The 13,416-nt window shown below is 46.1% G+C and overlaps 1 protein-coding gene across 1 annotated transcript in view; it reads right to left on the bottom strand.

The window, feature by feature from the left end:
• Positions 1-13,416, bottom strand: part of LOC140406657 (methionine synthase-like) — a gene marked incomplete at its 3' end in the record, with an annotated part of 42,090 nt that extends 28,674 nt beyond the window's left edge. The window contains exons 1-4 of the mRNA XM_072494661.1: positions 13,215-13,416; positions 6,886-7,094; positions 6,524-6,613; positions 2,524-2,593 (exon numbers count right to left, since the gene is read on the bottom strand). Of these exons, the coding sequence (XP_072350762.1) occupies positions 2,524-2,593; positions 6,524-6,613; positions 6,886-7,094; positions 13,215-13,410 (565 nt within the window). The remainder of the gene's footprint in view (positions 1-2,523; positions 2,594-6,523; positions 6,614-6,885; positions 7,095-13,214) is intronic.

The raw sequence follows: 13,416 nt of genomic DNA, 5'->3' as shown, positions 1-13,416 counted from the left end.
TACCCGGATCTGATTTTGGAATTAAACATACCATACATATAGGTGAATTTACTTTTAGTATGATGCTCTAACACAGTCCATATTCAGAACATTTTGGTGCTATAAGATATTTGTTATTCACAAGGTTTGTTTTTGTTTGTATAAAAAAGATAACATACTCAAATTTTCTCACTGGAACAAAATATAGGTACATGGCTTGTTAAGCACTTTAAAGCAACTTTTGTTTTGCTCCAAGCTTTTATTTTGCACCCTATTTTTATAGCAATCTCCATATAGCAATGGGATTCGTCGATTATGGCATCAAGATCACTTCTTGACTTGGGTGTAGGAACTGTGATCATGGCTCAGGCTTCTAAAATACCCTAGTTATATATACATATAATATAATAATCTTTATTGTCACAAGTAGGCCCACATTAACACTGCAGTTACTGTGAAAAGCCCCTAGTCGCCACATTCCGGTGCCTGTTTGGGTACACAGAGGGAGAATTTAGAATATCCAATTCACCTAACAAGCACGTCTTTCGGGACTTGTGCGAAGTAATCAGAGCACCCGGAGGAAACCCACACAGACACAGGGCGGACAAGCAGAAGCCGGGAATCGGACTTGGGACCCTGGAGCTGTGAAGCAACAGTGCTAACCACTGTGCTACCGTGCCAGGACATATACCTGCAGGTTTAAGATTTGGTTTAATCTCTTGTGATTTAAGGTTTTTTTAACTTGCAAATAGGTAGTGGATTTGTATTTCAGTTCAAAATATTGAAATGATTCCAATGTTCATTCCAATGATACTTTCAGGTTTAATGTGTTCAGACACATTTTTCTCTCTCCTCTGGCTGCTGCCCAGCATATCTTTGCAGCTGAGATCAGGTATGAAGCAGAGTGGGAGACCATGGGTGCTGCAATTCCATATTGTTGTATACTGTAGCTCTAACTTGATATATTACTTCATCTGTTTGCAACTATTTAATATTCACAAGTCGAAGGATCAAGGTGAAGATGAATAAAATGTGCAACATATCAGCTGTTCCATGCTAGTTCTTTCGCTTCACGAGCCTGCTCCCATTCCTCATCAAAACCTATCAGCATAACTCTTGTTTGCTTCTCTCTCACAAGCTTATCCAGGTTTCCTTAAATATAGTTACACCATTGATATCAACTATTCCCTATGGTAGCAAGTTCCACATTCTCACCCCTCTCTAGGTGCGAAGAAGTTTCTCCTGAATCTTGATCCGATTTCTTGGCGTCTATCTTGTATATTAATTTATCAAATATTGACAACAACAGACAGCGCATCCCACCTCCAAAAGTCCCCCCTCATCTGATCTGCCAGTTGTCCCAAATTCAGTTGATGCAGCTGCTCCCACTCCACGCCACCTGGAATCCCAAATATCAAAAGCTCCCTCCCACCACCTTGTACGGCATCTCACCCAATCTCTCCTCCTTCCCCCTTGCCTGGATCGCAAAGATCTCATTCATACCCATATTCAATTTGTATCTCAAAATCTGGACAAATTCCTCTAATATCCCCATAATCCCTCCAATCCATCCCAGGGGGTCCAATATATACAGAAGTATAATAATAATAATCTTTATTGTCACAAGTAAGCTTACATTAACACTGCAATGAAGTTACTGTGAAAAGCCCCTAGTCGCCACATTCCGGCGCCTGTTCGGATACACTGAGGGAGAATTCAGAATGTCCAAATTACCTAACAACACGTCTTTCGGGACTTGCGGGAGGAAACCGGAGCACCCGGAGGAAGCCCACGCAGACATGGCGAGATCGTGCAGACTCCGCACAGACCCTGACCCAAGCCGGGAATCAAACGTGGGACCCTGTAGCTGTGAAGCAAGAGCTATCCACTGTGCTACCGTGCCAGGACATATACCCGCAGGTTTAAGATTTGGTTTAATTTCTTGTGATTTAAGTTTTTTTAACTTACAAATAGGTAGTGGATTTGTATTTCAGTTCAAAATAATGAAAAGATTCCAATGTTCATTCCAATGATACTTTCAGGTTTAATGTGTCCAGACACATTTTTCTCTCTCCTCTGGCTGTTACCCAGCATATTTTTGCAGCTGAGATCAGGTATGAAGCAGAGTGGGAGACCATGGGTGCTGCAATTCCATATTGTTGTATACTGTAGCTCTAACTTGCTATATTATTTCATCTGTTTGCAACTATTTAATATTCACAAGTCGAAGGATCAAGGTGAAGATGAATAAAATTATCAACAGTAACAGCTGTTTGATGCTCATTCTTTTCTTCACGAGCTCCTCCCATTCCTCATCAAATCCTATCAGCATAACTCTTGTTTTCTTTTCTCTCTCATGCTTATCCAGGTTTTCCTTAAATATAGTTACACCATTGATATCAACTATTCCCTATGGTAGCAAGTTCCACATTCTCACCCCTCTCTAGGTGTGAAGAAGTTTCTGCTGAATCTTGATCCAATTTCTTAGTGGCTATCTTATATATTAATTTATCATATATTGGCAACAACAAAGATGCTGGTAACCTGTTTGCACCCCCACATCATCAGCCGCCTTCCTGGCCAGTTCTGCGGAGACTTTGTTCAGACGATAAGCCTAGATAGACGAAAATCAAAATAAATTGGACAGCAAATATTACTATCCCATTATTATGACACATATTGGAATGTGCATTAATATATTGCCCTATCACATCCCAAAGCACTTTCTGACCAATCGATCATTTTAGGTGCATGTTGTTATGTAGGCAAGGAAAACAACTGTGCATTGTGAGATCCCACAGGCTAGGGACTGACATGTCTTTGGACATGTTGGTTGAGAGATAAATGCTGACAGTCGTATGGGATCCTTTCTGTCCATTTGAGCAGGCAGAAAAACACTAGATTTAGTGACCTATTCAAAATACAACACTCATCCTTAGGAATGTACTGATGTCAAAGGTCAAGTCTATTTTGGGATTTGAATCTACAACTTTCTAACTTAGTGCCAAGAATGTTACCAACTGAATCCAAACTGTTAGACAAGATACTAACTTCACCTTAAAAACCATCTATGCAGTTGAAACAAAAGCAAAAGGAAAGCGCAGATGCTGCAAACAACTGGAATATTTTCAAGGTACTAACCGAATATCGTCACAGCTCAGAGCCACTGTTTATAAAATAGTGCAATTTGAAGCAGCCAGCCTAACAATGGAAAATTTTAATGGCAGCATCTAGTCCTGTATTTAGTATTAAGTGGCATAATTTGGTCCACTGACTTTTCTAACAAAGCTATACACATTGTCACTGCACAGGGTCAACGCCACCTCCATGTGCGCAAGGCTCAGCCTGACGTAGCTAAAAGTGGTACATAGAGCCCACTTAACAAGAACCCGTATGAGTAGGTTCTTCCCGGAGGTGGAGGATAGATGTGAACGGTGCCAAGGAGGCCCGGCGACCCACGCCCACATGTTCTGGTCTTGCCCCAGACTTGTTGGGTACTGGACAGCCTTCTTCGAGGTAATGTCCAAAGTGGTGGGAATGAGGGTGGAGCCATGCCCAAAAGTGGTGATCTTCGGGGTTTCAGACCAGCCAGATCTATTCCTAGGGAGGAGGGCGGACGCCCTTGCCATTGCCTCGCTGAACGACGCCGTAGAATCCTGTTCGGCTGGCGGTCAGCAGCACCACCCAAAGCTGCAGACTGGCTGTCCGGCCTCTCAGAATCTCTCCAAATGGAGAAAATCAAATTCGCCATCCGAGGGTCAGTCAACGGCTCCCACAGAACGTGGGAGCCATTCACCCAATTGTTCCGGGACCGGTTTGTGGCCAACGAACAAGCAGAAGAATAGCCAGGTAGCCAAGAATCAGGGGGATGTAGCCAAAGCATGAGAGGGAGAGATAGACCAGGGGGGTGGGGGTGGGGGGGGGCGACACGACAACAGCTAAACCTAAGAGGAAAGAAAGGCCAGTTGTACAGAGTTGTTGCTGTTGAGCTGGTGCACAATACCCTACCAGTTATTCTATTTTATTTTTTATTATTACTTTTTTTGGGGTATGTTTAGGTGTGCCCTTCTGTTCTATATATGTATATATTTCTTATTCTGTGTACATAACGGTAAATATACTTTGTTCAAAAACCCAATAAAAACATTTATATTTTAAAAAAGCTATTGTGTGGCTATTTACTGAATACTGTATTAATTCTGACTGCAATACCCTCCATTATCTAATATGCAACAGGAATTCACTGTCTAACATTAAACGTGAGTAATGGGCATTTTGCTAAGGTATATGAAGGCTACATACTGTCTGTGGAACGCTAGCATTACTGTTGAGGCAAAGATGGTCAAAGAAAGAAATTTTTAAACCGCAAATAAAATGCTAGTAACTAGCAAAGGGCTGGGAGGGAGGGGTGTTTGTCCCATCCCCCCTTCTTGCGGGATCAACCATACTTACCCGGTGGATGCGTTCCTGCAAAGGTTTCCCTTTGTTAGGGGCCCATCCAAAATGGCCACGGCCGTCGTTCGCATCATGCGGTTAGTCCCTGCGCTTCGGGGTTTCCTTGTCCAGGAGTCACCCAACATGGCCAATTGTGTGTACACCATGTGGGTGAGCCCCTGGACTCCTGGGTTTCCCTTTGTTCAGGGACCCTCCAAAGTGGCTGCCTACTTGTTCCTTCAACCCAAACCTTAACTGCTGAAGCCAATCTACAATCCTTCCTTTCCTTCTCATTGTGTTCCCCTAGTGGTCCCCCTTCCCCCTTTGTCCCCCTTTCTACTCTCCCCCCAGTGTGCCCCCTTCCTATTCACCCCTACATTCCCGCTTCCCGCCCCTGTAGTCCTTCCTCACCAACCCCCCCCCCTTTACTTTCATACTTCCTAGCACGAGTGTGGTGGCCCCCGTCACGGGGCCGATCTTACTCCTTCCCTATGCCTGACTGATTGCTGTCCCCTCGGTCTCCTCTTCTGTTTCCTGTGCTCCGTTGCCCTCGCCCCTTTCTTCCTGTGAGCTGCTCTTGCCCAAAGCGGGGCAGTACTGTCCCGCACACACATTGTTCATGTCCGTTACTTTTCTTTCTCATTTCTCTCTCATCGCTGCCTTGACTATTTCTTTGTCTAGGCCATTCGTCCGCACGAACTTGTCCGCCTCCGCCGGACTGCTAAAATAATGTTTCTTGTTTTGGAATGTCACCTAAAGCCTGGTTGGAAACAGCATCCCAAATTTTATTCCGTTTTTGTACAAAGTTGATTTAGCCTGGTTGAAACCGGTCCTGTGTTTTACCAGGCCTGCCCAATATCTTGGTACACCCGTATTCTATGTCCTTCCCAACTGCTCACCTTTGTCTGCCGAGCCCAACTCAAGATCCTCTCCCGATTCTGGTACCTGTATAGTTTACTGATTATCACCCTTGGCTGCTCCTCGGCCTTGGGCTTCGGTCAGAGTGACCTGTCTGCCCTGTCAATCTCCGCCGGCTCGGGGAAGCTGTCGCTTCCGTCAAAGTTGCCCAGCATCTGGACCACAGTCTGTGGGCCCCTGCCCTCGATCCCATCTGGCAGGCCCACAATTCAGATATTTTGGCGCCAAGACTGATTCTCCTGAACCTTGATTTTCCCTTTCAGGCTCCCCTGAACCTTTTTATTTTGGCCCCCAGAGCAACAATCCTGTACCTCTGGTCCGTCAACACATTTTCAAGTTCCTGGATCATCTTCCCGGCATGAGCTTCCAGCTTCTTCCCCATTCCGTTGATCGCCGTCTGCATGGCGACCAGCGTCTCTGTCACAGCCAACCTGATCTCCACTTTGATTGCCTCTCTCACTCTCTCATCGCGGTCAATTCCTTAGTCAGGAATATCTTCCATCCATCTCCAGTTTGGGGGGGCGGGCGCTGTCTGGGTCATTGGTCTCCCTCTCTCAGGAGTGGCCAGGGACCCCTTGCCTCATGGGTCCTCCACCGACTAGTTTGCTTGCAGTTCCTATCCTTTTCCGCATTTTCACCTTCTCTGCAGGCTCTGGAGCACCCACTTGCTGGCATATTGCACCTTTCCTCTTCCTTTCCTGTTACGGGTCGAATGAGTCTGAATTTTCAAGCTAAATTCGTGCCTAATTTGTGTTCTGGAGGAGAGCCACCTGATTTGTGACTGCTCAGCACATCCCCGTCACCGGAAGTCTCTTCCTCCCCTATTTTGTGGAGATGGCACTTGCTTATAAGTAAAATTCTTAGGGACTTAAACATGGACGGAGTTACAGCACCTACACCATTGGTTTGAGACAGTAACTGTACACATTTTTATACATAAGTAACGATTTGCCTTGGAACACTTGCCAGAAACAAAATGTACAATTTGTGAGCAGCCTGTGCTCTCGACACACTCCCCAGGAATTTCTGTAGCTCCACTCCCCTGGCAACACATCCATTTTAAGAAATATTTTGCGTTACGATCAAGGAAGAGAGTCTTGAATTGTAAAATGGCACAAATGAATAAGATGCTCGCTTCTCTCACAATTTCCTGGAGTGGGATTCAACTTTAGGTATCAGAAAGATTTCTTACCAAATGTTCCAACCCATAATCTGCTTGCGCAACTCTTGTGCCGCTGAAGGTGTTTGTCTCCACAATATCTGCTCCAGCCAGCAAGAATTCCTAATATTTAAAAATAAATTACAATTACTTTCCTGGTAAAACGGAAATAGAACATGTATTATTCAAAATCCTGCATTACGCATGCACTTTCTTCCTATAAACCTGTAATCCTGGTGTCATACTTTTTCGTGTCAGATTTTGGGAAGCTAACATTTTCATTTTGCCAAGTAAAATGCCACAATGTAATTATTTATTCTGTCCATGCTTGTCAATTACTAGTTCTGCCCTGGGGATTCTGCAACCTTAATTCAAGACCAAACAGTGTATCATACCTTGTGAATCTTGAAGATAACGTCAGATTGCGTTATGCTGAGAAGGTCATTGTTCCCCTTTAAAAATTTAGGATGGTCTTTGAATTCCTCACCACGAAAATCATCTTCCTCAAGTTTGTGTTGTTGAATCATGGTGCCCATTCCTCCATCCAACACCATGATGCGTTTTTGTAAAATTGCTTCCAGTTCATCTTGAAGAGTACTCATTTCTAAAAATAAGATTTGTTTATATTTAATCAATTCAAGAAGAGAGAATATATTTACATTATTATTGGTTATTTCTTGCAAGTGAGGATGATTGTCTTCCATGAGTGCGAAGACGGCTGAATCAGGAACTGCAGACTTTATGTCAATTAAGGTCATTTGTTATCACGTGGGGTGTTTGGTCATATATTATTAATTCAAGTCTTACAAGGACCGCACCAGGGGCTGAGACCAGGTAATGTTAGGGAGGGAGACAGTTGTGATGGCAAGCACTTGGAATAGATACTCATCTCAGGATCAAGTAGAAAGACTTGCAGTTATACAGCATCTTAAATGACACCTGGACCTCCCAAACAGTTCACAGCCAATGAACTAGTTCGAAGTGGAGTCAGTTGTAATATAGAAAATTGCACATAGAAATCTCCCACAAACAGGAATATGATGAGGACCAATCTGTTTGTTTATTAAAGACAAAATATTGGCCAGGACAGCAGGGATAACAGCCCTGTTTTTCTTTAACATATCATGGGATTATTGATGTCCAGAGCAGACAGGTTCTTGATTTAGCATTTAATTTCACAGAACGATTACAGCACAGAAGGAGCCTGTTGCATCATTGCAGTTGCCTGAAAGACAGCACCATCAACAATGCAGTATCCCCTTAATCCTCCATTCTCAGAGTCAGCACAGGTTTTCGTGTTTAAGGCTCCAGATGGACTTGAACTCACCATAATTCCAACTTAGAGGTAAGGGTGCTATTAACTGAGCCATGGTGGACACATCAGGATGCAAATGTTTAGCCTGCGATTGTAGACAAAGAAGGGTGAACCTGGTGGTGAGGGAACAGAATTTGAGAGTATGGAGAGAGGGAGCTGGAGGATGAGGGTGGAGCTGAAGACATTGGCTTCAGTCTTCTTAATGTTTAACTGGAGGATATTCAACCTGTCCAGAAATCAAAGTTAGACAAACAGGAGAGGTTGAAAGATTTTTGGAGAGGTATTCTGATATCCAACAGAACAAGGAGCAGGAGTAGGCCATTCAGCCCCTCGAGCCTGCTCTTCCATTCAACAAGATCATGGCTGATCTGATAGTAACCTCAAATCTGCATCCTGCTTACCTCGATAACCTATCATCCCCTTGCTTACATTGAATTTACCCACCCTGCCTTAAAAATATTCAAAGACTCTGCTTTCACCGCCTTTTCAGCAAGAGAGTTCCACAGATTCGTGACTCTGAGTGAAAGAATTCTGTCTCATCCCCGTTTTAAATGGGTAACCTCTTATTTTTAATCAGTGACTCTGAGGGATGAGTGTTGTTACTGTATAATAATTGGCACCTGAAAAGATTAACTGGAGTTAAGTTAATGGAACGGCCCTTCAAGAAAGAATGTGAATCTATTTAGCAACCTGCCAGGTCTTCAGAAGATTCCAAAATGCTATATCGCCAGAAGATTTCTATAGTTAATAGGCAAGTGGCAGCCATATGGTGCACAGCAAGGTAACATAAACAATTAGTGAATGTATAACTTTGTTTGTAAGTTTGGGTGGCACGGTAGCACAGTGGTTAGCATTAGTAAGAGGGCAGGAATGCTTCACAGAACTGATGCTTCACAGTGGCAGGGACCCGGGTTCGATTCCCGGCTTGGGTCACTGTCTGTGCGAAGTCTGCACTTTCTCCCCGTGTCTGCGTGGGTTTCCTCCCACAAGTCCCGAAAGACGTGCTTATTAGGTGAATTGGACATTCTGAATTCTCCCTCAGTGTACCCGAACAAGCGCCGGAGTGTGGCGACAAGGGGATTCTCACAGTAACTTCACTGCAGTGTTAATGTAAGCCTATTTGTGACACCAATAATACTTATGTTGCCATGGGATCCTTTATACAAGAACTAAATAAATAGGAAGTAGAGTACACCATTTGGCCTTTCAAACATTGGAGAAACCAAAATCAATGTTTTCAGCTCCACTCTCTCTCCCCCCGTGCCCCCCCCCCCACGTAATATACAATCTGCCTTCCAAATTCCTGCAGTCCCCGCATGTTAATTCTGTAATTCATGCAAAAGGATCCTCTGAATGCAAACATTTCCCAATTCTTGCTACTCCAATGATATTGTGCTTTTTTATTTTTCTGATCAAAGCGGGTAACATCACACTTCACCACATTATATTCAATCTGCCATGTTTTTGCTCACTTACCCAACCCATCTATATATGTCTGTATCCCCTTCACCACTTACTAAATTCCCACCTAACTTTGTCTCAACAGTAATATGTTACACTCAGTCTCATCTAAGTCATTAATATTGATTCTAATTAGCTGATGCCAAAGGACTGATCCTTGTGGTACCCTGATAGTTACAACCAACCAACCAGAAATGTCCTGTTTAATCTTACACTATATTCTGTCCATTAACCAAGCAACAATAAATACTTATATATTACTTCCAATCCGATGAGTTCTGATATCCAACAGAACATGTTCTGAAGAGACATAATAATAATATTATAATAATAACCTTTATTGTCACAAGTAGGCTTACATTAACACTGCAATGAAGTTACTGTGAATAAACCTTTTGGGACTTGTGGGAGGAAACCAGAGCACATGGAGGAAACCCACGCAGACACAGGGAGAACGTGCAGACTCCACACAGACAGTGACCCAGGCCGGGTATCAAACCTGGGACTTGATTTAATGTATAATCTGACACCGCAGCTCTTCCTCCGTAATGCATTCAAGGGTCAGTCTAGATTACAGCTCAGGGTTGCAGTGGCACTCCAAACCATATTTTGCCTCAGACAAGAATGCAAATAACTGAGTCAAACTGACACCTGTTACTTTTATATAAAACTTTTAAAAGTACATGGTTTTATATTTAGAAAGAGAAAAGGAAAGACTTGCATTTATATAACGTTTTTTCAAAAATCATTTTACAGCCACTTAAGTACTTTTGAAATGTAGTCACTGTTGTAGTGCTTGAATATAAATATTGCCAACACTACCAATGCCCATAACATGGTTAAACAGTAGTCAACAAAGTGAATGTGTGTTTGGGTTTTACCCCATCAGCAACTATCTCAACAAGATGAAATACTGTAAACCTATGATACCCAGGTCCATTACCATCTTCGAATAACTTTTTCATGATCACAAGACATCATAAAGAATTGCTTTAATGGATGTTGAAACAAAACTGGCATTTCCTTCAGATAAAGTGGTGTCACAATGAAGACTGTGTATTTATTGCATGCATATTTTTAGACTTGTAATTACTATAAAGGAAAGGACTTGAGGAATTTTTAACAACCTCAAACCAGACTAAACCACTTTACAGTCAATAAAGCAATATTGTTAATCCCGCTGTACATAAGAAAACAAGGCAGCCAATCTGCACGCAAGGATTAACATCAAGTCATCAAAATCCAACTATATCTGCGTGTTTCCCCTCCGGGTGTTCCGGTTTTCTCCCACAGTTCAAAGATGAGCAGGTTGGTGGATTGGCCATGTTAAATTGCAAAGGTTAGATGAGGTTACGGTGATAAGGTGGGGAATGGGCCTAGGTAGGGTACTCTTTCGGAAGGTCAGTGCAGACTTGATGGACCGAATGGCCTCCTTCAGCACTGTAGGAATTCCAAGACGTTTTTAAGACATATTAGCTGAAGGATAACTATTGGCAATCATCACTCTTCGCGAGAATCCTCCTCAACTGCCTCTTCCCAGTGGCTGAAGAGCTGGTCCCCAAGTCTCAGTGCTGCTTCTGCCCACCTGGAGACACAATGGGCAGCATCTTCAGTGCAAATCAAAGCCAGGAAAAGTGCAGGGAGCAGCACCAACCTCTGTGCATGGCCTTCTTTGACCTCGCAAAGGCTTTCGACTGTCGACCGTGAGGGATTGTGGAACATTCCCCTTAATTACGGCTGCCTGCAAAGATTTGTCACCATTCTCCACCTGCTCCACGATGACATGCAAGCTGTGATACTCACCAACGGAACCACCACAGACCCAATACATGTGCAAACTGGAGTCAAACAGGGCTGCGTCATCACACCACATTATTCTCCATGTTCCTTGTCACAACACTCCACCCCATTAACCTGGGGCACCCTGCTGTAGTGGAGCTAACCTACCAGACAAGCGGGAAACTATTCAAACTCCGGTGCCTCCAGGCCAGATGTCATTGAGCTGCAGGACACAAACATCGCCTGTGTGTTCGCACACTCAGAGACCAAGCTAAAAACCATTGACACATTCACTGATGCAAGATCCACGGTGGACAATCAGTGGACAATGTTGATCATTTCCCATACCTCAGGAGCCTCTTCATAGCGTGAGCAGACATCAACGATGAAATCCAGCATCAACACCAATGCAGCCTTCTGACGCCTGAGGAATAGAGTATTTAAAGATCGAGATCTCAAATCTAGCAGCAGGTTCATGGGGCGCGATTCTCCACTCCCACGCCGGTTGGGAGAGTCACCTGGGCCGCCAAAAGTTCCGGGGACGCCGGTCCGACACCCTCCCGCGAATCTCCCAAGCGGCGGGAACGGCCCGGTCGGGTTTCGCGGGCCGCAGGCCGGAGAATCGCCGGAGACACACAAAATGGCGATTCTCCGGCACCCCCGCGATTTTGAGGCCCGGATGGGCCGAGCGGCCAGACCAAAACGGCGGGTTCCTCCCGGCGCCGTCCACACCTGGTCGCTGCAGTCGTGGGCGGTGCGTGAACGCTTGGGGGTGGGGGGGTGGCGAGGGGGGATCCTGCACCGGGCTTCACCTGCAATGTGGGGTGGCCCGCGATCGGTGCCCACTGATCGTTAGGCCGTCCTCTCTGAAGGAGGACCTCCTTCCTTCCGCAGCCCCGCAAGATCCGTCCCCCATCTTCTTGCGGGGCAGATTTGGACAGGACGGCAACCACGCATGCGCGGGTTGGCGTCGGCCAACCCGCGCATGCGCGGATGACGTCCGTTATGCGGCGCCGGCCGCGTCATCTATGCAGCGCCGCTTTTAGCGGATGACAAGGCCTGGCGCGGGTAGATGACGCGGCCCCGATCCTGGACCATTGTCAGGGCCTGAATCGGTCGGGACCGGGGCCGTTCCGCGCCGTCATGAACCTCGACGGCGTTCACGACGGGGTGGCCACTTTGGCGTGGGAGTGGAGAATCGCGCCCATGGTCTACAGTGCAGCCATGGTCTCTGCTGTCCTGTGTGCCTTAGAAATGTGGACAATGTACGGCAGACACCTCAAACACCTGGAGATATATCATCAACATTGCCTCCGCAAAATCCTGCAAATCCACTGGCAAGATAGGCATACAAACATCAGCGTCCTCTCCCAGGCCAATATGCCCAGTATCGAGACACTGGCCACACACGACCTGCTACGATGGGCAGGCCACATTGTCCACATGCCCGACACAAGACTCACAAAACAAGTGTTCTACTCCGAGCTCCGCAATGGCAAGCGATCACTAGGAGGGCAGTACAGGGACACTCTGAAAGCCTCCCTAAATATGTCCAACATCTCCATCGGCATGTGGAAATTGCTTGCCTTAGAACGCACAAACTGTAGAAGAAGCATCCGCGAAGGCGCCAATCGCCTCGAGCATCACTGGGTGGAGAAGGCAAAGAGGCGAAGCGTAAACAGCGGGACGAGAGCGCAGATTCCAGCGCGTCCCACTCACCCCTCATCAAACACCACCTGTCAACCCCGTGGCAGAGACCGCGGATCCAGGGCTGGACTATTCAGACACCGCAGAACCCACCTCCCCGGAGTGAGTCCCCCTCGACCCGAGGCACTGCCCAAGAAGCTTCTGCGTCGTGAGAACAGCGATTACTTTTATATGTTAAAGGCATCCGACAGTTGAGCACCCCCTCCGCACTGCACTCAAGTGTCAGACCGAGATTATGTTCTCAGGATTGGGGCTTGAACTCCTTCAGCCTCGGTGCTGTTACTGAGCCTATTGCTGAAATTTGGACAGCGGTTATGTTTATACTGCCCCCAGTGTGACGTGCCCACCATGTGCCAGTGTGCCCCCGGTGCCCAGTCTCGCTGATGCGTGGGCGCCCTGACTGACAGCACCCGCAGCCCCGCGCCCTCGGCCTTAACACTACCCTGCACCACCCCCGCTTACCGGCTTCCACCGGTCCCGTGCCGAAAGTCGGTGCCATAGTGGACCCTCCGCTGGCGAGTCTGGCCAATATCAGCCGGGTCCGGCGAACGCCAAAGACCCGACCCGCTCCCGCGACCCACAGCAGCGCGAAAATCTTCCCAGCATTGGCTCGCCAAACCGCACCTCCCCGACCCGACTGCGCCCCCGCAACACTCATGCGCAA

This window comes from Scyliorhinus torazame, unplaced genomic scaffold (assembly GCF_047496885.1).
Source record: "Scyliorhinus torazame isolate Kashiwa2021f unplaced genomic scaffold, sScyTor2.1 scaffold_776, whole genome shotgun sequence".
In the NCBI taxonomy this organism is placed as follows: Eukaryota; Metazoa; Chordata; class Chondrichthyes; order Carcharhiniformes; family Scyliorhinidae; genus Scyliorhinus; species Scyliorhinus torazame.
This window is presented reverse-complemented; position numbering and strand designations above follow the sequence as displayed.